Source organism: Emericellopsis atlantica, assembly GCF_019669845.1.
Source record: "Emericellopsis atlantica unplaced genomic scaffold F5Z01scaffold_1, whole genome shotgun sequence".
Lineage (NCBI taxonomy): Eukaryota > Fungi > Ascomycota > Sordariomycetes > Hypocreales > Bionectriaceae > Emericellopsis > Emericellopsis atlantica.
Window position 1 is genome coordinate 1,042,172 of NW_025764703.1, and position 25,450 is coordinate 1,067,621.

General features: G+C 55.7%; 11 protein-coding genes across 11 annotated transcripts; 6 read left to right on the top strand and 5 right to left on the bottom strand.

Annotated features, from left to right (window-relative positions):
• The first annotated feature begins 596 nt into the window (after positions 1-596).
• F5Z01DRAFT_26771 (R3H-associated N-terminal domain-containing protein) lies at positions 597-1,849 on the top strand. Its single transcript, XM_046258645.1, has 2 exons — positions 597-1,562; positions 1,630-1,849. Exons 1-2 carry the CDS (start codon positions 679-681, stop codon positions 1,793-1,795), a joined length of 1,050 nt encoding a protein of 349 aa, XP_046123061.1. The 5' UTR covers positions 597-678; the 3' UTR covers positions 1,796-1,849.
• Positions 1,816-4,355, bottom strand: F5Z01DRAFT_26941 (uncharacterized protein). Its single transcript, XM_046258671.1, has 2 exons — positions 4,151-4,355; positions 1,816-4,092 (listed from the first exon to the last, which is right to left on the bottom strand). The coding sequence occupies exon 2, from the start codon at positions 3,878-3,880 to the stop codon at positions 1,904-1,906; it is 1,977 nt and encodes a 658-aa protein (XP_046123062.1). The 5' UTR covers positions 3,881-4,092; positions 4,151-4,355; the 3' UTR covers positions 1,816-1,903.
• Positions 4,356-5,453: 1,098 nt separating this feature from the next.
• On the bottom strand, positions 5,454-6,963 carry F5Z01DRAFT_26787 (uncharacterized protein). The gene is made up of 3 exons (XM_046258652.1): positions 6,105-6,963; positions 5,895-6,051; positions 5,454-5,832 (listed from the first exon to the last, which is right to left on the bottom strand). Exons 1-3 carry the CDS (start codon positions 6,521-6,523, stop codon positions 5,647-5,649), a joined length of 762 nt encoding a protein of 253 aa, XP_046123063.1. The 5' UTR covers positions 6,524-6,963; the 3' UTR covers positions 5,454-5,646.
• An 856-nt stretch (positions 6,964-7,819) lies between these two features.
• F5Z01DRAFT_642411 (mono-functional DNA-alkylating methyl methanesulfonate N-term-domain-containing protein) lies at positions 7,820-11,777 on the top strand. Its single transcript, XM_046262636.1, has 3 exons — positions 7,820-8,082; positions 8,143-11,248; positions 11,305-11,777. Exons 1-3 carry the CDS (start codon positions 7,988-7,990, stop codon positions 11,602-11,604), a joined length of 3,501 nt encoding a protein of 1,166 aa, XP_046123064.1. The 5' UTR covers positions 7,820-7,987; the 3' UTR covers positions 11,605-11,777.
• A 186-nt stretch (positions 11,778-11,963) lies between these two features.
• F5Z01DRAFT_678942 (cytochrome c reductase iron-sulfur subunit) lies at positions 11,964-12,926 on the top strand (the record flags this gene model as incomplete). The annotated part of the gene is made up of 4 exons (XM_046265483.1): positions 11,964-12,252; positions 12,379-12,467; positions 12,519-12,669; positions 12,745-12,926. 4 exons carry the CDS (start codon positions 11,964-11,966, stop codon positions 12,924-12,926), a joined length of 711 nt encoding a protein of 236 aa, XP_046123065.1.
• On the bottom strand, positions 12,868-15,303 carry F5Z01DRAFT_26783 (chaperonin Cpn60/TCP-1 family). Its single transcript, XM_046258648.1, has 3 exons — positions 14,994-15,303; positions 14,856-14,941; positions 12,868-14,807 (listed from the first exon to the last, which is right to left on the bottom strand). The coding sequence occupies exons 1-3, from the start codon at positions 15,079-15,081 to the stop codon at positions 13,284-13,286; spliced, it is 1,698 nt and encodes a 565-aa protein (XP_046123066.1). The 5' UTR covers positions 15,082-15,303; the 3' UTR covers positions 12,868-13,283.
• A 1,350-nt stretch (positions 15,304-16,653) lies between these two features.
• On the top strand, positions 16,654-18,547 carry F5Z01DRAFT_642443 (prolyl-tRNA synthetase). The gene is made up of 2 exons (XM_046262637.1): positions 16,654-16,971; positions 17,031-18,547. Exons 1-2 carry the CDS (start codon positions 16,757-16,759, stop codon positions 18,271-18,273), a joined length of 1,458 nt encoding a protein of 485 aa, XP_046123067.1. The 5' UTR covers positions 16,654-16,756; the 3' UTR covers positions 18,274-18,547.
• A 56-nt stretch (positions 18,548-18,603) lies between these two features.
• F5Z01DRAFT_669873 (uncharacterized protein) lies at positions 18,604-19,722 on the bottom strand (the record flags this gene model as incomplete). The annotated part of the gene is made up of 1 exon (XM_046264484.1): positions 18,604-19,722. One exon carries the CDS (start codon positions 19,720-19,722, stop codon positions 18,604-18,606), a length of 1,119 nt encoding a protein of 372 aa, XP_046123068.1.
• A 1,281-nt stretch (positions 19,723-21,003) lies between these two features.
• F5Z01DRAFT_27119 (uncharacterized protein) lies at positions 21,004-22,478 on the top strand. The gene is made up of 3 exons (XM_046258679.1): positions 21,004-21,239; positions 21,297-21,410; positions 21,464-22,478. Coding segments are annotated over exons 1-3 (978 nt in total). The 5' UTR covers positions 21,004-21,237; the 3' UTR covers positions 22,326-22,478.
• Positions 22,479-23,525, top strand: F5Z01DRAFT_27120 (uncharacterized protein). The gene is made up of 3 exons (XM_046258680.1): positions 22,479-22,744; positions 22,811-23,468; positions 23,520-23,525. The coding sequence occupies exons 1-2, from the start codon at positions 22,631-22,633 to the stop codon at positions 23,453-23,455; spliced, it is 759 nt and encodes a 252-aa protein (XP_046123070.1). The 5' UTR covers positions 22,479-22,630; the 3' UTR covers positions 23,456-23,468; positions 23,520-23,525.
• Positions 23,526-25,374, bottom strand: F5Z01DRAFT_26540 (uncharacterized protein). The gene has a single exon (XM_046258622.1). It carries the CDS (start codon positions 25,119-25,121, stop codon positions 23,544-23,546), a length of 1,578 nt encoding a protein of 525 aa, XP_046123071.1. The 5' UTR covers positions 25,122-25,374; the 3' UTR covers positions 23,526-23,543.
• Positions 25,375-25,450: the final 76 nt, after the last annotated feature.

A 25,450-nucleotide genomic window follows, 5' to 3' on the forward strand; every position in this document is an offset into this window, starting at 1 on the left:
TTCTGAGTCATCGGGGGAGGGGCCAGCATCTGTGCGCGCATACAGCTCATTGGCATGGAATAGCTTTGATTGTGGCACGGATGCAATGGAGGGGGCTTCTCCATACTAGCACGCCTGATTCATTCATTGTGATTCATACAATTGTCGTTCGTAGGGGTGATGTTGGTGCTGCCTTGCCATCAAATGACTTCACCACATGCATGCGAGGCGATTGTGGAAACCCCCGCCGTCACGCACGGGTGATTGCAAACATCTCTGACTACTGAATAATCCGGTGACGGATGTCTCCGGGATGAATCACCTTGGATGATCATACCGCCGCCGTGTCAGAAAGCTCCGTGCATGATCCCGTCACACGACATCAGGCACAGGGTAACCAGCAGTGACACTGACAGGGGTTCAAATGCACCCCAAACCAGGAACCCACCACCTGCTATGCGCTCCCACCCTGATTGGCCACCGTGCCCTATCTCGGCCACCTTGTACGGCTCATCATCATCCATCCCTATCTGACTCCTCCCCGTCCGTCCATCCCTGTCTCCTTCCACCATCTCATCGATTGCTCTTCTCTGCCTTCGTCTCCTTAATAGCTTAATAGGCACTCTCCCTTTATTCTTATCTAGTAGACTGCTTCTCCCTCGTACTCGAAAACCGACCCCCGAGAGACCCATCGCCACTATGGCTCTCTACAACGCCGTGCCGCCACCACCTGAGCTCGCCTCAACCTCGACCCCTCCCCCTCCGTCCTCGGCCACCGCAGCTCCCCGAGCAACTGCCACCACGCCTCTCAGGACGCAGACGTCCGCAACTGGCATTGACATTGATGCCTGGACCGTCTCGGCTCTGCAAGCTCTATCCGTCTCTCCCGTGGCTCGTGGCACCGGCACTCCGCTCTCCATCTCCCTCGACGCCAGGGCTGCTGCCGCCGCCGACAAGGCCGTCAAGTTCCAAGAGGGCCATGCTGAATCCGACACGCCCCGTCGACCCCCTTCGCGACGTGACTCCCTCAAGAGGCGTGAAGCTCTGCTCAAGGGCAACGAGGGATCGCGGCAGAGGCGACGCTGGGAGAACGACCGCCTCGTCGGCGTGCCGAATGCGCAGCCCCCGCTCGAGAGCGACTGGGAGCCGCGCCCGACATACCCCACGCGCAACGTGCCGTATGCGCTCGCCAACTTCTGGGACATGGGCCTGCGCCAGAGACAGGACGATGAGGCTATGCAGAGGCTCGTGCAGCGCAAGGCCAAGCAGGTCTCCGCCGGTCGCGCGACGGGCACCCGCAAGGGGGAGGTCTCGCGGGACCTGAGGGAGACGGTCAAAAGGAGCCCCGTCGTCAAAACGTGGGTGCGGGGTCTGGAGGAGCCCGTGCGCGATTATCTGCGTGGCGAGTGCGAGCAGGACGCCGACTCGGAGGACGAGGAGATTGTCTTTGTCGGGAGACGCGGCGCCGAGGAGAAGAATGGCGGCAGCCGGTGGCGCATGGCCAACCGCAACGTGCAGAAGGAGATGGTGGAGCAGGGCATGGTGTTTGACGACTTTGGCGACGGCGAGGGCGCGTCCTTCAAGTGAGTTTTTCTCCCCCCTTCGTTCTAGTGTGCATATATACGATGGAGGACTGACATGCGTCTGCAGGCGCTGGCTCACGCATTCCATCTCGGACTACTATGGCCTCGAGTCGCGTTCCGTCGTCCTGACGAACCCCTCGCGCAAGGTCGTCTACGTCGGCCTGAAGAAGGTCCAGCAGCGGGACGGCCTGTCGATGAAGCACTTTCCTCGGCCCATGTGGGAGCTGTGCTGATCGGGAGATCATCACCGCGTAGATTGCTTATACAGATGTAGATGTGTGACACTGCGGGAGGCGATTGGATAACAGAGACACGCATCTCCCGTGCCTCGCTCTTGTTCATCACTCCCACGATTGATCTAGCATGTTACTGAAATTCGCCAACAGCTTTGGCCCGCCCAAAAACGACCCGTACATGGCTATGCGCTGCTCCACGGACATGTCCTTAAAATCAGCCAGCCCCTGATCGCCCTTCCTCTGATGAAGTACTCCCGCCATGACCTGAGCTGCCAGCACGTTCATGCCACCTCGGCGGAAGAAAATCTCCCACGATGTTTCCTGTGTTTGGATGAACATGGGAACCTCGCGGTCGCGAGGAGAGTGCTCGCACATGAACTTGAGCACCCACTTGGCCAGGGTGCCCTCGGCTCCTGGGACCAATTGCACAGTGACCCCGGCCTGCAGCACAGAGGCGAACCGCACAAATTCGGCGTATGCTTCCATGTCCGACGACGGGAGGTCATTGGCATATTCGCCAGCTGTGTTGCCCTCCGACACCAAGATAATCAGGGACTCGTACTTTTGTGAGACTTCGAGCACTCGCTCCCGCAGCTGAGGGAGGGCTTTGGCGTTGGGCAGCGATTGTTGCTTCGCTTTGAGCAGAGTGGTGACGATAAGGCCCGTCGTCGGCGTGAGTGAGATGTCTGCCTCGTGGGCCGGAGACAATGTTACCTCTTTTCGTCGAGCACTTCCCGGAGACCAGGCCAAGGTGCTGCGATGCGAGTAGTCTCGGTCAACCAGGTGTTCCTTTGGCCAAACCCGTCCAATGTGGCGAAGCACCGCTCTGGGTAAGGCGAGGGAGAATATGTACGTCCTTTTTTTGGCTGGTATCGTGAACTCAGGGGCCAATGCTGGGGTCGGACTTTTTGAGCTTTTGTTATTCGACTTTACAGCCGGAACAGGCAACCCAACCTCGCGAGGTGTATTCCGATCAGTCCTGACGGATGGGCCATGTTCACTGTCACGACTTGAAGTCTGCCGTCCTCTCAGTTCCATGAAGCCCGAGAGAAGTCTCGACGTGGCTTTGCTATCACTAGAAAATGGTAGGAGATTCTGGTTGTCGATGGCCGTACAGTCCAGGACTGAAGCCTTGCGCTTGGAAGCAGCGGCTTTGACAAGGTCATCAAGACCTTTGGAGGAGGTAGCCTCCGGTTTCAAGGAATCAGAGCGTTGCTGCGTGCGAAAGTGTGGCGACACTCGAGGAGCACCAACAGCACTTTTTGTAGGGCCTGATTCAGGCGGCGCTTCGATATCGTCTTCTGAGCCGAGATGAGCAACGCGTAATGCACAGCCTTGTCTTACATGACTTCTGCTGGAAACCAAAGGCGGTTTGGTTTCGAGGAGTTGACCAAGGACATCTTCCGGGATATCAACACTTCCAGTTGTCGACACACGCCCTGCGGTCGGCGCGAATGGTGCCCATTTAAGCATCGAATCGAAATCCTTGGGCATTGGGCGAAAATGAGCCGACTGTAGCCAGGCAGCGTCGTTCAGAACCCACTCAAACATCTGTCGGCTCCCCTGCGTATGCTGCTCCCATAGAGGTGGAGGAATCGTAAACTCCAAGGGGGGTACTCTGATCCGCGCGATTGAGTCTACGGGATCGAAGCGTTCCTGCTCGACTGTCCTCATACACGCAGAGTGGCGGTCCTCCAGGATTGCTGCGAAAGCCTCGTCAAAGTAACCATCGGCTGGCTGATCATCCATGACGACGTCTTCCTCACATAACTCCAAGACGGGTAGGTCTTTGGAAGGATATGCTTCCACTTTCGCAACAGAACTACCGTTGAGTTCTTTCTCAACTATTGGCTCGTCCAGCATCAGGTCCCTAGGGTTCACGCCCCTATCTGGGTGAAAGACAGGTAAGCTGGGCGATGCAGTCAAAGATGCAGAAGAAGCAATATCAGAATCGATTTGTCCAATCTCCAAGCGGTCTCTAAAACGGGCTTCAGATGATCTGCAGGGACTTTGTGGTTCAGGGGTGAAGTCAATCTGGCACGCTTCCATACTCGGTACGTAAGGGCTGGGCTCCTCAGCCATTGGCGTGAGAGGTGGCGTGCAGCGCTGAGACTGAGATCTCTGCCCCTGAATCGGTCAGTGAATAATCGCCCAGAGAATTGACTCATACTCACATTGACGTATATGTTCGGCAGCTGACCCAGGATAGAGGGGGGTTCGGAGTCGCCAAGCAGAACACTCTCGTCTGAGTCTGATACTTCCAGGCCGCCAAGTACAGAATAAGTAAGCATGATCTGGTAGTACGCTATGAACGTTAACTCTGTGAAAAAGACAACGGCTCAGTCAACTAACTTTTAGAGACGCTGAGCAACATTAGACTCGCTGTGATGCAAGAGGTGCCAGCCGCGACTAGCCATCTTGGTCCGAAGCGGTCAAAGAGTGGCCCAACCTGGACACCGACGAAGAACACCAGGAACAAGTAGAGACTGAAGATCCAGCCAATCTCGGAGTGATTGTAGTCGGAGAGTTGGTGAGTCCTAAAGTAGGCCTCGAAAACGGCAGACGTGTTGATCAGGCCATAGATGGCGCCCATGGCGCAGAACGAGCCAAAGACGACCAGCCATGCTTTCAACCCACCGTCAGGGTGGTCCATTCCAACCTCAGCAGAGGGGGAAGTGTCGACATGATCGGCATTGTTGGCAGAAACTACGCACTTCTCAACATCGTCGTTAGGTGCCGTGGTGGGAGATGCAGCAACAGCATCACCAGGACGAGGCTGGGCCTCGCCCTGGGCCTGTTGGGTAGGTTGGTTGATTAGGCAGGTGTCCTCTGCATTGTGAATGACATGCGGCATGTGGGTGTCACAGAGGGTGACGATTGCTTGTGTCCAGATTTGAATTGGATTCGATGTTCAAGATGATGTGGAGTGGGAAGGAAGAAGAAGAAAATCGAGAAGGCCGGGAGAAGAATAAAGTTAGTCGGGGTGGAGGAGACGTTCCTGGACTAGCGCCACTAACGTGAGCCACCCGCCCACCCCCCACACTCTGGGGGTCGGCGGTCGCCGATGAGTACCTTCGCACATTCGAACTTCTAAATTACATAGTAGCGTTGACCTGCGGCTACGGATACAAAGGCGCAACCTAGCTCTGTAAAATTTGGGGTACGCGCAGTTCATACTTTCGGATATGGACGACGCCCTTCCGGCCAGCGACGAAGCCATCGAGGCAATGTATGAGAGAGGCTTGTAGTTGCTTGATCAGGTATCCGCGGCAAATCTAGTGGCGATCGCTTCGTGTAACTCCTGAAGATCGTGAGTTGTAATGGGATGGGCCGGGAGGTCCTTCAGGTTGGCCATTGTATTGATTTGTGTTTGTTGATGTTGTAGCAATGAGTATAAGGCAGGTAGTAATGAAGCAAGAAGAAAGCGAGTCAAGGGAAACGAGCGGCCGAAGACTCCAGTCTTATAAGGTAAGTAGATAATACTTGGCTAGAGTTAAGATTTGGAAGTAGCGAACCTTAAGAAGCGCTGGGCTGCCGAGGTATAAGTCCAATAACTCAATATGAAGATAAAGTAATCACGACGGATCGCGGAGAGTATCTTAAGGGGCAGACAGAAGGTATCAAGCTATACTTATTATTCCTAAACCTCTAGTAATAGGAAAATATTCAGCCTTTACTCGTACCATACGCAAGATAAGATAGATCGGTTGATCTGGCTTGCGTAATGTCGGTATCGGGATTCTAGCTCTTGATACCGATGCACACGGGGAGCTCGCCAGACTCAGACCAATCCAAGACGCGGGTCTATCACACGAAGGGCGTTGGTACAGAAGGATTTATTACTTCTCCTACCATGGAATCTCCGCGCCGTCATACTGGTGGAGTCCAGTAGCATTCTCCCAGCCGGCTACCTTGATATTCACAAACTTCCCATTCAGCTCGGACCTGTCCTTGTCGAGCACCTCAAGCAGCGCCACTCCGCCGGTTTGGGCATCGAGGTCTGCGTATTGTCCACCCTGGTCCGTTCGACACCACTGATTTCGCGTTAGTACACATGACGAAATGCTCCAGCATGGAGGTTGACTTGGACACGTACACCGGGAGAGACAGCGACAAAGGTAAAGCCTTCGTCCTCTAATTCGCAGGCGAAGATGGACGTCAGGCAATTGAGTGCGGCCTTGGAGACACGATAGCCATGGTCAGGAGAGATCATGAATCTCTTGGTGTGTGTAATTGATCCGACAATCGAGCTCCTGTTGAAGAACATCAGCCATCTTGCAACTTCAATTGTTGATATACCACTTACACATTCAGCACTGTTTTCTTGGTGCCTTCTCTCAGTAACGGAAGGAATGCCACGGTTATCCGGTGGACAGCATCGACATTGACCTTGAACGCGTTCTGCAAGGTTGTTGCCGCGGTCAGAGGGGTGGGCGTCATGCTCGCAATGGCAGCATTGTTGATGAGGACGTCGAGCCCACGGCCAGCCAGCTTGTCTCTGACGTCGTTTGCGGCGGCGGCAATGCTGGCCTCGTCTGATACCTCGAGCTTCACCACCACCACGCGACCCTGTGACTGAGCAATGACTTCCTCCAGAGCCGGAGGAGGGACACTGCGGATAGCGGCGAAGACGGTGGAAACCTCGCTGGCGGGCTTCTGCAGCAATGCTTTCACCATCTCAAACCCTAGGCCACGGCTGGCTCCAGTGATGAGGTACGACGCCATGGTGCCGTCGCTATCGTGATGGTGTTGACGTTGTCGTGATGGTGTTATCGTGCCGGCGTCTGTTCTTCTCACCGAGACCCCTGCCTTAGTGTGGTGATATAGGCACAAGCGAGGTTCGTACAATGTCTTGATAAGAGTAGGAATCTCTTCTAATGAACAGTTTTGAACTCGGCCATCGTTGTCGGCCAGGCATTAAACGAAACTCCTGGCACAACGCTATGTCCGTTACGTCCGCTAAGCCCGCGCCAACTAGGTACCTAACTAACTTAAAGTACCATACGTAGTAGCTTTACCTGGACATGTGAGGGCGGAGAATATGTTCAACGGGGTACAACAGCCGCCCCTGTATCTAACTTCCGTCATAAGCACAGGACGATCTTGGATCTCGCCACTTGCCAAGTTTTTGTTGATTATAGAGAACTCGACTTCGACGAATAGATATCGGAGACAGCAACAAGGAATATCTTCACATGGCTCCGTGGTGAGGATGGCTTCCTTGTGGCTGAGAGCCATTCGTCACCACGCGTGGATCACCACTCGGAGTCGGATGATGACAGCCTGATTGAGGGTAAAAGCCATTCCGTGTTTGGAGGCGGGAGATCAGGGCCTGAGTTGCTAGGGCTGTCGACGTATAAGTCTAACAACTCAATATAAAGAAATTACGACTGATCGTAACTGATCGTAGAGTGCGCCTTAAAGAGCAGATAGAAGGTACCAAGTTGCACTTGTACCAAGATGCACTTATTGCTCAAAGAACTCCAAAGACAGCGAATTCTTCAGCCTTCACTCGTGTCATACGCAAGAGAAGATGGATCGCTTCATCTTGGGCCTTTGCTAGCGCAGTCTATGCTCTTTTTACAAACTTACAGTGGTTGGATCATATGTCAGGATTAAGATGCCCTCTCGACATTGATGCACACGGAGAGATCGCCAGGCTCAAACTAACTCAAAACGCGGATTCATCAAACAACGGGCGTTTTTACATTCGCATACCTGCAGACCTGTTTGGTCTTTTTGACCCAGAAGGGGCTCATCGCCATTTCATATTGTGAGCCTGCACGGGAGCCTTGAATCATCCCATCTTTCACTTGGTGCGTGATGACCGCGATCGGATTTTTGTAAAGGCTGCGCAGTGACGACCGGTACTGTTTACACAGAATGATATTTTTATAACGAGATCAGCTCTGCGCGAGCTGTCCACTGACGTGAGATAGTTGGCGTTGTGTGCTGTTCGGATTCTCTCCCGTACCTAGGGTATGTAGTACGATTCCCTCCGGCGCAGGGTCCACTGATTGTTATCGATAAGTCACTGATTGATCAGTGGGGGTTCAGCACCTGCCGCTGTTAACTCCGGCTTGTGGTGTTCGTGACGCAGTCGAACTGCTCTTCTCCCGCGAAGCTCGAGCTCCTGGAAACAGGGACACTCAAAGCTCCCCGCGACGACCAATTCACCCTCATGCCATCATGGCGTACGTCGCGCCTGTTCACAGGGCGACGAGCCCGCGTCACGCCCTTCGAATGCACTTGAAATCCCCCGACGAGGAGGATCTCATCATCGCGTAAGGCTAGACCCCTCCAGCCGGGCTTGGACTTGGTAGCTGACAGGGACACCATAACAGAAAAGCGAACCGAATCGAAGTTTGGCGATATACAGAAGATGGTCTGCTATGTACCGACACGCGAGTCATCTATGGCACAATCGTAATGCTACAGAGACTACAGCCCAAAGATGCCCCCGAGCTATTGTTCGTCGGTACCGACCGCCAGCAGTACTTCACGGTGCTCTGGAACCACCAAACCAGAAGACTGGATACGGTCAAGGAGAACGGACTCGTCGATGACTCGGAACCATATATGCGACACTCGCTGAGCCAGAACCAGTGTCTGGTAGACCCTACCGGCCGATTCATGGTGATGCATCTCTGGGAAGGCGTGCTGAATCCCTTTCGGCTGAGGACTCGCGCCCCCGAAAAGCTCAAGCTGGACATGCAGGAGCAAGTACGTCTGACTGAACTCTGGATCAAGGACAGCATCTTTGTGCACACCCCGGACGGACACCCCACGATTGCATTCCTCTACAACAGTCGGCTTCACCAAGAAGAGGCACGGCTCGCGGTGTATCGCTTGACCAAGGACGATGCCGGCAACAATATTTCCAAGTTTGATCCCACCAAGGATCGAACGTTTCAAGCAACAATCGAAGACCACTACGCCAGGACTTTGATCCCAGTTCGCATCCCTGATGAGAAAAGATACCAGTCTCGGCAAAAAGCAGACGCGAAGCCGCTTCTAGGTGGTCTGTTGGTAGTCGGAGAGACGCTTCTGACATACTTTGACAGCACGTATTACAACAAGATCTCGGTGGGACTGAGGGAGCCCAAGCTTTACGTGGCCTGGGAGCAATACGACGATAGGACATTTATACTGGCGGATGATTACGGTAGACTTGATGTCTTGACACTCGACACCATGATTGAGCAGGCCGGCGAGGTCGTTCAGGGAATGACTGTCACCAAGCTTCAGCTTTACTCGGATGACGGCGAGACCGAGCCATCCAGGGCATCACAACTGGTATACCTGGGCGACAACAAACTGTTCCTGGCATCTCGCCATGGCGACTGCCAGGTGCTGCTGCTAGATCTTTCGCTCAAGAGAATCCAGATCATCGACACCATTCGCAACAACGCGCCGATTCTCGACTTTGCGATCATGGATATGGGCAATCGGGAAGGCAACAATCTTGCTGGCAATGCTTTCTCATCAGGTCAGGCGCGCGTTGTTGCCGGCTGCGGCGCATACAAGGACGGATCACTGCGAAGTATCCGCAGTGGTGTTGGGTTGGCAGATACGGGCATGTTGGACGAAATCGAAGGCACGCGTGGATTGCACACCCTCAGACTACATGGCCCGGCCCCACACTCTGTTGTCTTGGTGTCGCTGCTGAACGAGACTCGTGTGTTCCGCTTCAGTGACGACGGCGAGAGCATTGAGGAGGTGTTTGAGTTTGGTGGGTTCGCGCTCGATGCCGAGACGCTTCTGGCGACGAGTCTTCCAAGCGGGCTCTTCTTGCAAGCGACTCCCAATTTCGCGAGGCTGACCGATGGAGAGAGTGGCATGACTGTTGCACAGTGGGACACGCCAAACGGTCAAGCCATCACGGCAGCTTCGGCCAACGACCACTGGCTACTCATGTCGATCGAGGGTACGGTACTCGTATCGCTGGACCTCACAAAGAATCTGGCGGCCAAACAAAAGGACACATCACAGAATGCCTCGGTTGGTATACCTGAGCAAATGTCGTGTCTTCACGCGAGCTCGTGTCTGACTGACATTGGTGTTGTTGGTTGGTGGACATCAGGCACAATTTCTCTAGTGAGACTGGATACGCTCGAGTCCATTCGCGGCGAGTCGTTACGGCAGACCAGCGATAGTGCCGCAGTGCCACGAGATGTTGCCCTCGTCCAACTGCACCAGCCTGATCTTTCGGGGCCAACGTTGCTTGTCGCTACCGAGGACGGTAACATCATCAGTTTCGCTGTCGGCGCCAACGGATCGGAGCTGTCGGGTCGAAAGACTGTAACATTGGGCAGCAGAGCAGCAAGACTGCACATCCTACCACAAGACTCGGGAGTCTCCAACGTGTTTGCCACGACGGATCATCCTAGTCTCATCTACAGCTCTGATGGTCGTCTTGTGTACTCAGCAACGACAGCCGATGATGCGACTTTTGTGGCCCCCTTTGACTCGGCAGCATTCCCCGATCACATCGTACTGTCCACAGATCGTCACGTGCGGTTGAGCAGAATCGACAAGCAGCGATTGACGCATGTGAAGCCCCTCACCGTGAGCCAGACGGTTCGCCGACTGGCTTATTCACCAGGCTTAAAGGCCTTTGGGTTGGGCTGTATCAAGAAGACGCTCGAGAACAACACAGAAATCGCGAGCAGCTCCTTTCAACTTGTGGACGAGGTTGTCTTCAAGAAACTGGGGGACCCCTTTGAGCTGCAAATGGCACACGATGGATTGGAGATGGTAGAATGCTTGATTCGTGCTGAGCTACCAGACGCCAACGGCACCCCCGCTGAGAGGTTCATCATTGGCACCTCGGTCCTCACAGACAGTGACGACGTTGAGGGCGACGGTACACGAGGCCGTATCATCGTCATTGGCGTGGACGAGGACCGTAAGCCTTACCAGCTTGTCAGTCTCAGACTCAGAGGCAACTGCCGCTGTCTCGGCGTGCTCGACGGATACTTGATAGCGGGCCTCAGCAAGACATTGGTTGCCTTCAGCTACGAAGAACGCACCTCAGCCACCGCGTCTCTCGAGAAACTAGCTGCTTATCGGCCATCCTCGATGCCTATTGACCTCGATATATCAGGAAACATGATTGGAGTTGGCGACTTGAAGCAGTCGCTTACTCTAGTGGAGTTCCAGTCACCGACAAACGATTCCAAGGCTAAGCTCATTGAGCGCGCCCGGGACTACCAGCCAAGTCAGACTACTGCGGTTTGTCAACTGGGTGGCGATAGGTGGCTCGAGGCGGATGCTTTGGGCAACCTTTTGGTGCTCCGGCGGAATGCTGAAGCCCCTACAGAGCAAGATCAGAAGAGGTTGGAGATCACCAGCGAGATGAACCTGGGCGAGCAGATCAACCGCATACGGAGCCTTCAAGTCGCCCCTACCGAGAACACCCTGGTACAAGCCAAGGCGTTCCTCGGGTCGGTGAGTCAAGCCAGATACGTATCTCCGCCATTGTCACGGTCACTAATCAAGTCTAGGTTGAGGGTTCCATGTGGCTATTCGGTGAAGTGCAGCCCGGATCGGAGAAGCTTTTGATGGATTTCCAGGACAGGCTAGTTCAGCACATGGACACCCCCGGTGAACTTACGTTTGACGATTGGCGCGCGTATAGAGGCGAGCATAGGACGGGCGAGAAGCCATATCGATTCCTTGATGGCGAGGTACTGGAAAGATTTCTCGATCTCAACGAGAGCCAGCAGGAAGTGATTTGCGAAGGGCTAGGGCCAAGCGCGGAGGAGATGCGCAATTACGTGGAAGAGCTGAGGCTGCTTCACTGACTATGAATAAATCATGGCAGATAAATGTACAAACATGAGGATATAGACGATGTCACGAGCAAATAAACACGACGAATCAACATGATCTAAGCAGTGAGTCCTATGTTTCCTTGACGTCGAGGACTCGAGACGTACGTTCATTGTGGCGGCGGAAGAGATCGGGACCCACTCCACGGCTGCAGCGAATCACAACGGATCAATTTGAGCTCTCGCACGGGATATTGTCGCCTCAGGCACACCCGTTCAAATCCCAAAACTTTCGGCAAAGCAAGCATCATCAAACACCTCAACCTCCAATTGCCCGCCGCCCACAACCTCCCACCCCCCAATCCACCAAACCCATCCGACCAGCTCACACAATGGCGGCCCTCACCCACGCTTCCCGCGCGTGCCTCCGCGCCACCTCGTCGTCGTCGACTGCCGCCCCCGTCCGCGCCCTCAGTACCACGGCCGTCCGCAACGACAACGCGACGACATGGACCTCGTACAGCAGCCCCTTCAAGGCCGGCACCAGCAAGGCCAACAACGTCCCCGACTTTGGAAAGTACGTCTCGTCGGCCAGCCCCGGCAAGAACAAGCTGTTCCAGTACTTTATGGTCGGTGGCATGGGCGCCATCACGGCGGCTGGCGCCAAGAGCACTGTGCAAGGTGGGTGGTCCCCCTCTTGAAAACAGGCCAGTTCGGATTGGATATACGATCGATTGCGGCGCGATGCATCCAGGAAGAGAATTGGCCGGAGAGATGGAATCACAGTGTGCTGACGAGTGGAAACAGAGTTCTTGGTGAACATGTCGGCTTCCGCGGATGTTCTGGCCATGGCCAAGGTCGAGGTTGACCTTAACACCATCCCCGAGGGCAAGAACGTGAGTCACGCACAGATGTGGTGAGGAAGCACATTTGCTGACATGCAGCAGGTCATCATCAAGTGGCGTGGCAAGCCCGTGTTCATCCGCCACCGTACCCAGGACGAGATTGCCGAGGCCAACAAGGTCAACGTCCAGTCGCTCCGCGACCCCCAGAACGACGACGACCGCGTTCAGAAGCCCGAGTGGCTCGTCATGTTGGGTGCGTTTTTCCAAAAACCACGGTCTTGGACCAAGGGGGTTCGATTGATGGAATTGTGCTAACTTCTCGTCACAGGTGTCTGCACCCACTTGGGTTGTGTGCCCATTGGCGAGGCCGGCGACTACGGCGGCTGGTTCTGCCCCTGCCACGGATCTCACTACGACATCTCCGGCAGGATAAGAAAGGGCCCTGCCCCTCTCAACCTCGAGGTTCCCGCATACGACTTCCCCGAGGATGGCAAGCTGGTCATCGGTTAAGCGAGCGACAATGACAACAAGAACAACTATAATCCTGTTGTGTACGAGTATTGGATAGCGGGACCGATCGAGAGAGTAGATTGTGTGGCGGTAGACGCAGCTGAGGCAGAGGAAGAGAGAAGAGAAGGGGGGAGCCTGGGATTACGGAGGCCTGCTCTCTTTGCTTTCTAGACGCGCCGGCGGAGGATCAATGTATAAGACAATACAAAATCCAGAAAGTTCCTTTTGTTACAACTCGGCAGCACCAAGAACACGTGGGCATGAAGAATGCGGCGAGGAGAGGTCTGTGATTCATCTCTGGTCGTTGTGACCGGGCATCTCTTTTTTCTTCTCTGCTTGTGATTCTACATTACGCCTCTAGTGGCCGTGTCCATCATCCTGCGGTTGCTCCGGATCCAGCTTGATCAGGGTGTCAATGCGCATGATGCTGATGCAAGCCTCGACGGCGCTCTTGAGCTGCCGCACCTTGCTCATGCTGGGCTCCAGCACACCAAGCTTGAGCTCGTCCACCACCTTGCCCTTTGCCAAGTCCAGACCGTAGTTGCGGTACCCCTTCTTGCGGGCGAGCGTCTTCTCGTCCTCGCTCCCGTCACCTTCTTGGATGCGCTGGCTCAGGGCGTGCCGCGAGCGCAGCTGAGCCACGAGCTCAGCGGCGTCCTTGGCGGCGTTGACGGCCAGGGTCTTGGGAATGACCAGGAGGGACTGGGCGAACTCGCCAATGGCAAGTTGTTCACGGGACCCAACTGTGCCAGCAAACTCCTCGAGGTAAATGTGAAGCGCCGTCTCAACAGCACCTCCACCGGGCACAATGCTACCGCTCTCCAACGTACGCTTGACGGCACACAGCGAGTCGTGAACAGAGCGCTCCATCTCGTCGAGCGAGAAGTCGTTGGGTCCACGCAGAATGATCGAAGCCGAAGAGTGAGACTTGGTACCCTTGACGAGGATGCACTCATCATCCGAGATACGCTCCTGGACAACCTCCTCAGCGTGACCCAGGTAGGACGGGTCGAACTTTTCGTCGCCGTTCAGGTCTGAAAATGTGCTCAGCAGAGTTGCACCGGTCGCCCTGGCGATTCTCCTGAGATCTTCCTTCTTGCATCGCCTGACACCCATGGCTCCACGCTCGACGAACATCTTCATGCACATGTCGTCAATGCCCTTGGTGGTCAAGACAACGTTGGCACCAGCCTTGAACATCAACTCGATCCTCTCCAGCATCATGCCGGACTCGCGAGCACGGATCTGCTCCAGCTGTTGCGGGTCGTCCACGGTAACGTGCACACCGAGCTTCATCTTCTCCTTCTGTAGGTTCATGTCGAGGATGGCAATCTTGGCATCCTGGATGCGCGTAGGCATGGCCTGCGACGCAACTGTGCAGTTCAGAGCGTAGCCCTTGACGAGCATCGACTCTCGGACACCCTTTCCGTGGGCCTTGAGGATGTTGACCGCCTTCACCGGGTACTTGGTCTCGTTGCGGTTGTTGGTCGACTTGACAGCCTGCATGGCATCCACAACCATCTCGGCGAAGAAGTCGGAGTCGGCGCCGATGATTTTGCTCGACATGGAAGTCTTGGCAATGTTGATGAGGGACTCGCGGCCAAGGTTCTCGACCTTGATGCTCACGTTCTCGCTCAAGTACTTGATAGCTTCGCGGAGGGCAAGACGATACCCCGTGATGATGGTGGTCGGGTGTATCCTGTTCTTCATCAACTCGTTGCCTCGGCGGAGGAGCTCTGCGGCGATGAGGACGACAGAGGTGGTGCCGTCGCCGACTTCCTTGTCTTGCTGTTGTGCCAGGTCGACCAGGATTTTGCCCGCAGGGTCGTCGACATCGAGGAGGCTGAGAATTGTCGCGCCGTCGTTCGTCACGGTAACATCCTAGTGTTGTTAGGTGAAGGTAATTTGGCGGATAGCGTCCATCCTTACACCGATATCATCGACCATCATCTTGTCAAGCCCGCTAGGGCCGAAAGAGCTCTTGACGACATTTGCGATCGCTTGCGTGGCCAGCACTGCGGAATGTCAGCTTTGAGAGTTCAGCTCGCAGTCTTGGGGGTATCGTACCGTTCTGGTCACGAATGTCGGATCCCGAAATCTTCTGGCCGCCCAAGAAAAGGGTGCCGTTGCGGGGCTGCTCGAACATGGAGGCCATCGTTGTTGCAGAGCGCGATGGGGTTTGGAGACAATCGTTCGATGAGGAAACGAGGAAAGATTTTGAGATGCTCGAGGTAGAAGGGCAATCGTGCTGGCGCCTTTCGTATGTACCTCCTTCCTGAGCTTAGTGGGCTGCTGCTGGCAAGGAGCTCTCTCACCGGCCTACTGATCCAATGTTTGTGCCCCTCGATTTTTTGTCGGCGTACGGTCTCTGATTAATCCAGCCCACAAGACGCCATACCTGAAAGAGACTAGCGGCGCTATCTCCCACATCTCGAGCTTCCCTGAGTTTCGACGTGGAGCTGCCGGACGTTCTCAACCGTGCGTTCAATTCTCTCAGTGCAAATTGCTCTCTACTACGTACACGTGCAAATGTATCAGTACACTGGATCGAATCCATCACAGATTAGTAGCGAATCTGATCAGCTTCAATCAAAAGCTGTCACTGCTGTGCGATCAATGTCGAATTGCCGGAGGCACTCAGCCGACCTGACTCGAAACTCATCGCGGCTGTCGATGGACCATTCGACTTTTCCTTCACAAGGCGCCATAATTTGAAAATGCCATAACGTGGCCGAGTCGGCGGGACGAACCGTTTTGACGCTGTAACCATCCATGACTGTATTTGCTGCCAATTTCTGAGCCTCATGAACCGCTTCAACAGGTAGTTGATGGTGAGCTGTGTTTCTGCCAGTGTACTGGGATACCTCCAACCTTAATCAGAGTTAGTGTCCGTCCATTCACAGTGCAAGAACTAAAAAGGGCATGAAGCAAAGTCAATGGCATGACCCCATGTGTGCACGATCATTCCTCGCCGGTACCCGCAATCTCGACGCGGATGACTGTTTGCCTGGGTGAAGTTGATGATGGGATGAGGCGGCGGTCTAAGTTGCCTGGCTGATAACTGAAGATAAGGCCCAGCCGATAACGGGCGCGCGATCGCCGCAAAAGGCGTATCGGTCAAGCTTCTGGACCATTCGATTGGACGGCGCATATCTGTCAATCGGAGCCTTCCCTTGCGAATTTTTGTGAGTGCCCCTCATCGCACACACCACACGTCAACAAAGTCGGGAGGCAAGAGCGACTGCGGGGCAATCTCTCCTGCGCGACTGCCAGTTCAGTGGCATTTCTAGCACTAGCCTTCGGCCTGGACCTGCCTGGTTGGGTGCCCAACCTCGAGTCACCCGGTGTCACTTTTTTCTCGGGATCCCCTCCCGATCTTTTCTCCTCCCTTTGGTTCTCCCTTCCTGCTTGACAAGTCATTCGCCGTCCTCAAACTTGTCGCCGTTGTCATCCAGGCGGTCGGAAGCCGAGCATTGTTTCTTCTCGACCTCTACATCCAGGTCTTCCCAGCAGTACCTTCACGCGCCTCATCGAGATCCCTATCGTCCGTTCACGTCAAGATGGAGACCAACGGCCAGGACCAGAAGCAGGAGCCTTCCAAGAGCGCGCTCAAGAAGGCCGAGAAGCAAGCCAAGCTAGCTGCTGAGAAGGCTGCCAAAGCCGCGAAGCAAGCCAGTTTGGCTGTCGTGGGAGGCAAGAAGGAGGGCGGCGGCGGTGGTGGTGGTGGTGGCGGTGCTGGTGGTAAGAAGCAGGACGACATTATTGGCATTACCGTGTCCAAGTCGGTCAACTTCCCGCAATGGTACCAGGAGGTTGTTCTCAAGGCCGAGATGGTCGAGTACTACCAAGAGATTTCTGGTTTCTTTGTACTCCGTCCCCTGACCATGCACATCTGGGGTACCATTCGCAAGTGGTTCACCAGCCACATTGAGGAGATGGGCGTTGAGGAGACAAGCTTTCCCATCTTCTTGTCTTCCAAGTCTCTTGAGAAGGAGAAGGATCACGTCGAAGGGTTCGCCCCTGAGTTGGCCTGGGTCACCAAGGCGTAAGTTTGCCTGCTTCCTCTTCGTTGCTGGGACTGATCCCGCTAACACCCATTTACAGCGGCGACAAGGACCTCGAGGTGCCCGTCGCTATTCGTCCCACATCCGAAGCCGTCATGTACCCTTACTACTCGAAATGGATCCGAAGCCACCGCGATCTGCCCCTCCGACTGAACCAGTGGAACTCTGTGGTGCGCTGGGAGGCCAAACAAACCACCCCTTTCCTGCGCACGCGCGAGTTCCTGTGGCAGGAAGGCCACACTGCGCATTTGACTGAGGAGATGGCAGGCAAGGAGGTACTGGAGATTCTCGAGCTATACGCCGGTGTCTACGAACAGCTGCTGGCTGTCCCTGTCGTGCGCGGTCACAAGACGGAGAACGAGAAGTTTGCCGGTGGCTACTACACCACCACCGTAGAGGGCTACATCCCCTCCAACGGTCGTGGCATCCAGGGCGCGACATCTCACTGTCTTGGACAGAACTTCAGCAAGATGTTTGACATCACCGTGGAGGACCCCTATAACAAGGGCACCCATCGTCACGTGTGGCAGAACTCGTGGGGTCTATCCACCCGTGTCATTGGTGTCATGGTCATGGTGCACGGCGACGACAAGGGTCTTGTTCTGCCTCCCCGCGTGGCCAAGATCCAGGCCATCATCGTCCCCGTCGGCATCAACAAGAGCACCACCCCTGAGGCCAGGAAAAAGCACGAATCCGACATTGAGGACATCCGGGCCAACCTTAAGAAGGCTGGTGTCCGCTGCGAGGTCGATTTCCGTGATGGCTACACCCCTGCCTGGAAGTTCAACGACTGGGAGCTCAAGGGCGTTCCCCTTCGTATCGAGTTCGGCCCCAAGGACGCCGAGGCGCAGGTTATCAGCTATGCCCGCCGCGACACAGGTTTCAAGGACAAGATCGCGCTGTTCCACGTTGCCGAGAAGGTTCCCGAGCTGCTCGAGACCATCCAAAGCGACATGTACGCCAAGGCCGAAAAGTCGTTCACCGAACACCGTCTGCAAATCAACGAGTGGGAAAAGGTCATCCCCGCTCTGGACAACCGCAACGTCTGCTTGATCCCCTTCTGCCTGGGGATGAAGTGCGAGGACCGCATCAAGGAGCTCACCACGCGCGCCGAGGATACTTCGGACGTCCCTGAGAACCAGAAGCTCCCCGCCATGGGCATGAAGAGCTTGTGTATTCCCTTTGACCAGCCAGAGGGCATTGTCGCGGGCGAGACGGAGTGTCTCAACCCCGAGTGCAAGGAGAAGGCCCAGAAATGGGTCATGTTCGGACGCAGTTACTAAAGACAACGGATTTCCCCCCACCATCCTGTCGACTTTTTGGCGGGATTGTGACATGCAATGCAGGTAGACAGACCAGGATTGGGCATTTACAGGAGCGGGCGTGGTCGTTTTACATTTGTCATCATCATTTGATTTCCGGCTAGGGGAGGGCAAGTTGGCAACAGGGCGCTCCGGCTGGACATTATGACCATTTTCTTCTCTACAGGTAGTACAAGGTGTTGACGGATGCTTACGAGACCGATGCGGATAAATGAGAAATGGTGTCTAACGTTTTGAATCTATGGCGAGTGCAAAGCTTTGTTTGTGTGATACCGCAAAATTCCCTCTTCCTCAGCACCATGCGTACTTTTCGCTCCAAATCCATTCGAGGTCTTCGGCAGGCCCCTTTCCAAACCAGTTCAGGGCCGGTAGACTGCCCTCTTCCCGGCTGATGTACTTTCCTCCTAGTGCTTGGGCGGCGGCCTTGGTCTTCTCGTCGGGATTCCACATCTCGACCTTGCCACATGCCCACTGGCCGGCGAGACTCCTTGCAATGTCCGTGATACCCTGGAGGGCAGTCTCCAGTTCAGCATCAGTGATGCCATCCTCGACCACCAAGCGTAGAAGGTATAGAGTATTCTTCTCTGGCTGGTCTACTGTGCCAGAGTAGCTCCTCGTCCAGAGGGACCAGACCCTCTTCGCAGTCGCAGGGGAAGTAAAAATGGCACCGTGACCGGGCGAGACAGGTCTCTCAGGAAACAAGGATTGCGAGACGAAGCGTTCGCGGAGAAGATGCCAGTGAATCTGATCCAAGAAGGGCAGCAGCGCGACCTGGATCTTGGAACCCTGTGTTGCCGAGTCGAAGCGGGCCCGGAGGATGGCCTCGTCAGCTTCTACCAGAGGAGCCAGGCTCTCCAAGCTGTCGAGGATCTCGATGTTCTCAGGGGTGGTCGCCGGCGTCTGGAGGGCCGGAAACTCGACGTGATTGCTGTCAAAGGGCTGCCATCCACTCCGGGCATAGAATTTCTTGCCAATGTCTGACCAGAGAACAGAGCAGATCGCCGAGCCCTCGCTCGCCTTTTCCTTATCGGCCAGAGTTTCTGAGAGCTGGCTCATCATAGTGGAAGCATAGCCTTTACCTCGATGCTCGGGCTGCGTGAAGACACTGGCCACCCCATGGGCGGTCCCCTCGGTGACCTTTCCATCCTTGCCCTTCACGAGAACCTTTTTCTTGAGCGTCTCGCACGACGACAAGATGGGACGGGGCCCGCCTGCAGGTGACGCGGCCTCGGTGAGAATCCAATTTGTCAAGCCACCATTGCGCGCCAGGGGGATGTCGAGCTGGCGACGTTCCCTCTCCAGATAGTCCTCGAGGGTGAGCGCCGCGCCCCAAAGCTGATGCGTCCCGGCCCAGGTCTTGACGCGTTCGTCATCCGTCGGGGCAGTGATGATAAGATTCTGGGCGGACATTTTGGCGCGGGCAGATGTGAATGAGAGGGATTCGGGGTTCGTGAGACCGACGGTTAGTTGCTGCGCACGCACGTTTGTACGTTGTTCTGGACGCGCCGGCGGGACGAGGCGCATGGAAAGTCCGCCAACCCTAAATAACCCCTCATCGTGGGCTGTGGATGAGTGACTACGTATTGAGTCTATGACTGATTCCCCGGACAGTGGGATCTCCACCGCGGGCCGGGTGGGGAAGACATACGGGAAGGCATCCCGGCGTTGGCAGCAGCATCCCTCTCCTTCGGACCAGAGCAGGGCTACATGGATTCTGTGGACAGCATGCCGCCACACCTTGTGCTGCTGGGGCTCAGCAATCTCTATGCTGAGCCACCTTGGATGCCAGTCATTGTGCATGCCGTCCACCCAGTCACACAAGCGCGGGAACGAGGTTGCAGGCTTGAGGTTGGGCATCGGCCTATCAGAGGTGCGTCCGCCATTCTGTACGCCGAGCTGGAGAGTGAGGACGTCTGCTCTCTACCATGGGTTTAAAGTAGCAGTCGAAGCGGAGACTCGGCGTGACCGACAGCCCTGCAGATGTGAGCGTTGGACATAGGCAGGAAATGCAGAAGTGAGCACTGCGCAGTGCATACGGAGCACTACCGTCTCGTTCTCCGTAAGCTAATTGTCTGCTCGAGCAGTCTACTCAAGCAGCCGCAAGTCCACAGGTTGCCTTAGATCCATCTTATGCCACCAGCCCAGCGAGCGTGCCATGACGACCAGGGCGTCGCTGAACGTAGAGCATCCCTTGGCATGCAGCGTGCCCTGCCAGATAGTGTCCTTGTAACACCACAGCACTTGCGGATGTTTCCCAATGTGGTGAGATTGCCCGCCGGTACAAGGGCCTTACCGAAAGACTCCATGAAATATGGCCAGCCAATCGAGACCTTTCCCGTCAATGTCTCCTCTGTCTCGCACCAGTGGAGTCTCCAAACCCCCATGCTGACAGGCTGGCACGAGGTAGGGCTGAGCATGAGGTTGAATGATGAAACCTGTCGATCGCGTAGAGTCTAGACGGGTATCATGTTTCTAACTGTCCCCGGGCGGCCTTGACGAACCCCGCGGCCGATGTCCATCGGCTGTACGTACGGGGCACCATCAGTGCCAATCAGGATCCATGTGGCACTCATGGCGATGCTTGGCTTGGTGTTTTGCAGAGAGAACCCGGTGTACATGGTGTACCAGAAAGGGCGGGCATGAGCGCATTGGCCCATCCCACGTTATCTGCAACCTAAATTGCCCTGCTCCAGGCATCAGGAATTTGTCCGGCTGTAACATGCCATCTCGTACGGAGTTGTATATAGCATTATAAATTTCCCTGAAGGTCGTGTAGGGATCTTGACATGCCCATGACCGATATCAAGTTCGCTTCCGCTACCCACGGGCACATTTGTTGCAGAACACATACAAAGCCCACGGTTTCGTTCATGACAAAGCGGCTCCACGAGCAAACGAGCGGTTGTAGCACACACTTTTTGAAGCATGTAGGTCGCCGGGACGTCTATGCGCAGAGAGATCGGCACTGACTGGGTCTCGCCTAGGGCCAACTCAAAGGAGCCTGATCGTTGTGGTACCTCCACATTCGCGCTCTCGAATCGTCCAAGAGCTACAAGAGCCATGGTGGCCAAGGTCCGCACAGGCTGCGTTACCTGCAAGTGAGTGCCAACCGCAACAAGGTTGACTTCTTGGCCGATCTGACCTTTGCCAGGAGACGCCACGTTAAATGCGACGAGGGTAAACCTGGATGCCAGCGCTGCATCAAGTGGCAGGGACATTGCGACGGGTACGAAGATACGCGAGCGCAAACCAAGTCATCCGACGTGCCGAAGCGGAAGAAGCCGCGGACTGCGTCGCCCGAGAATAAGAGCGAGAAGCTCAGATTACCGCGGTGGTTCCGTCCCCTGGCTGGGGAAAGCAGAAAGTTGGTCACCCAGGCCCAGGATGTGTGCGTCGGATATTCGACCCCTGGCGTGGACAGTTCGAGAGACAGTCTGCCCCAACAAAGGAGCCCCGGTTGCAGCAGCTCCGAGGGCAGCTTCGAGAGTGGGTTCTGGCAGACTGTGGTCCCGAAGCTGCTACGAAGCAGCACCTCCGTCTGGTACTCCAACCTCGCCATACACGCGCTCATAGACTCAAAACAGCCCAGCTGGGGGGACGAGGGCGATGAGCACGCGAATGCCTGCTACCGGCGAGCGCTGAGGTACCACGGTCTGGCTCTGAGCCAGCTGCGCAACGAGGCCAAGAGTGGAGGCGACCTTGAGTGTGCCACTCTCTGCTGCTTCTTCTTCATCATTTTTGAGATGATGCACGGGGATGACAAGAGTGCGCAGGCGCACATGTACAATGGGTGTCAGATGCTCGGTGAACTGCGCGGGAACTCCCAAGGCCAGACACTGACGCACGCTGATGTCGATGCCATGCTACACGGCGAGCTGCAGAACGGTCTCCGATTCATCGCAGGGCAAATCACTGGCCCAAGCCAGGACCGGTTCACCAACAGCCCGTCGCTCGGATACGCGAGCTTCCGCGCTCTGAGCGTGACAAGCAGCGAGACTGGCAGTGGTTTCTGAAGCGCTAGAATGTGGTGTTGATTTGCAGGTCGAGGTCAAGGTCGACTTTGCAGGCGAGCTTGATTGAAGCACGGTTTGCAAAGGATGGAGGACGGAGAATTGTTGATGGACTGAAGGATTGCCTTCGGCATTGAAAGTCCGAAGAGGCCGGGGCCGTCAGGAGTCGCTCAGGCAGGCACGATGGTGGTGGTGGTGGGGCACGGCAAGTGCTGAACGAGGGGCACTCCAGGGCAGCTCCGCAATGATAGACATTTTGTTAGACCGACAGAACATAATCCTGTACAACAACAGCAAAGATAGACACAATGGCATCGCCTCTTCCACCGGGGCTGGCCCCCTCAGAGATTGCCTTTCTGTGCGAAATGGAACTGATCACCATTGTGCCTCGCCAGAAACTGGAGAGTATCGATCTTCTCTCGGTGAGTGACAGCGCGTCTCGACGCGTCGCCAGCTAGCATCGTGACGCCCTTCTGACGGCTCCCAAGGGCACGACGCCGACATTGCGACCTCCCCGACGCGAAAACGTGCCTCTGTGGCTTGCTCTCTTGCTCAAGAAGCAGCGAAGGGCCAACATCGTCCCGCCGCCATGGCTGCATCCCGACTCGCTTCAAGACATCATCCACTTCGAAACCAAGATTAACCCTGAGGGGTGGGCACCACCACCGCCTCCCTCTGCACGCGCGGACGGGCGAGGCAACGCACAAAGAACTAATCGACCGGGCACGACGCCTCTATCCGCTCCGTTCCTCTCCTCCTGTACATCAGACGCTCCTACCGGCGCCATTCCATACCACTGGTTCGAGCTCGCGGAGATGCTCCTCGCGCACGCAGCGGACGACGTCACATCCTCGGCGGAAGTGCGAGGCCTGCTTCGCGACCTACAAGAAGTGCGTTCTGCCAAGTTGAGAGCCATCCCGGCGCAGCTGGAGGCTGGCATTGATGGTGTGATGAGTCTCCGCGGTGTGGGCGCCATGGAGCTGGCGGAGAGCCGAGGTCTGATCAGCGGTGTCATTGAGGGCGTACGCAAGATCGGCGCAAGTGCCGAGCTCTCGCGCCGTGAGGAAGAGGAGCAACGTGGTGATGCCGACATGGACAATGAAGCTAGCGACGATGATGGCATGGGATTCTAGAGGCAAACAAAAGGTGAGCTACGAAGCATGCATTTTGACCACAAACCAACTGACAATAAATCAGATTATCGAGGGGAGGCTCTTTGCCCTAATATTCGTATTCCTCCTCTTCCTCCCAATCGGGCATATCTTCTCCCTCATCCATTGACTCTCCGGCGTCCGACTCGCGACAGCAATCCCAACAAGCGTCAGGTTGCGATGGCAGAACCAAGCCGCCCAAAGGCCGGCCTTCGTCATTCCTGGAATCAGCAACTTTACTGGATTTCTTCACGAACGGCGCCACCTTTTCCAGCCAATTCTTGGTCCAACCAGCGCCATCGGAAAGGGGAGATGCCGCTTCATCAATATTCATGGCAGAGGCCAGGCTCTTTCCAAGCTCCTCCGGATCGATTTTCTCGTCATAGGCAACACAGTCTTCCAACAACGAGCTACATTCGCTGAGCGTGGCATCCATGCCCAGATACGCCACTACCGGGTCATATTCTTCTTCAAGGGGGTGCCCTTCCGGGTCGTATGGTTCTGTTTTGCCTGGCGCTTGGCATGGATCATACTCTTCTTGCGGGACGTCAAGACAAGGGCCATACGCAGGCCAGTGACGCTGTTCCATGACGTGGCCAGCATCGTCATCTACACTCGCCGGGGTGGGAAGTGCAAGCTCCAGCGTGAACGGGCCACAATAACTGGACTCTTCTTCGCTCAACGTTTCTTCTTCCATGTCGCTCAACATAACCTGGTCCGTATCGTTGTATGGTTCGCACCAGCCATCATCAGATATGTTGTACTGGGTCCAGCGCACGCGCTTCGATGGTCCGCTGCATTCTGCCTCGCACTCGTCCTCACAGCGTCGTCGTTTGAGGACACTGGGCCCCGGTCGACCGTGTGGGAAGGAGAGCTGACCTCTTGTTGAGCTGTTGCCACCGTCAGATAAATTCCAGGAAGAGCCGCTTGTCGACGAATGGGGTGAGTGGGATGAGAGGGACTCGTTAGTGTCGCTCTTCTCGTCATCGCTTTCTGGTAGGGGCTCATCTGCAGTCGCTGTTGCGACCATCGCATTGTTCGCATGTACAACTGGCCCGCCGTCAGCTTTTATATCGTGGTTCGATGGCAGCAGGCCCAGGCCTGGAATGCCACTTGCAGCTCCGATGGCCGGCTGTGCCACCTGTCCTTGCTGGTCGCCGTCTGAGTCGCCGTCGCACTTGTCGCTGGCCCTCCTCTTGAGCGCCCGTCTCACAGGGTGGTTATCGATATGTTCCGCAAGCTGGCGGTCCATCGTTGTAGAGGCTGGCTTCGTGATTGTCGGACAGCCCGCCCGGGTCTCCTCGTCCGCCGTGGCTATGCAGTCTTGAGTCTGAACAATCTGGTCAGTCTTTTGATCAGTGACGGCGGGCAGAGCAGCTGAAGCTGCCGCATGCGATGGCTTTTTCTGTTCGAGCGTTTCATCGCCCACTTTTGGACCTGCTGTATGTGCCACTGGCTGGGCATCTGTTGGTAAATTCTCTTGCGCTTTGCCTCTCCAATCGAGGCCCGTCATCAAGGGTGAGCTCCCTGGAAGCTTGGCTCGACGCCGCGTCTGGCGCGCCGGTGTGGATTGATAGCTTTTCTTGGTGACCTTGGAGGGCTTGCAAGCAGCCATAGAGCTAGTTGATAGGGACATGGTGGTTGGCATTGTAGTCAGTGATTGCTGTTGTTGGGAGTCGAATGATTATGAGATACCGGTACGACGGCAAAACAATTTTAAAACACATTCATGTACATGTTCAACGCCTACGGAGTCTCAGCTTCTCATGATATGTTCGGTGCGTGTTGCTGTCCAGTCTTTGTGGCTGTTCGCGAACAAGACTGTCTTTGTCTGGCTTGAGCTGTCATTACGAGAACAGACCCCAGACATTTGTTCCTTTCATTGATATAAATGATTTTCGTGAAAGGTCTGGGGGGGGGGGGGGGGGGGGGGGGGGGGGGGGGGGGGGGGGGGGGGGGGGGGGGCGGGGGGGGGGC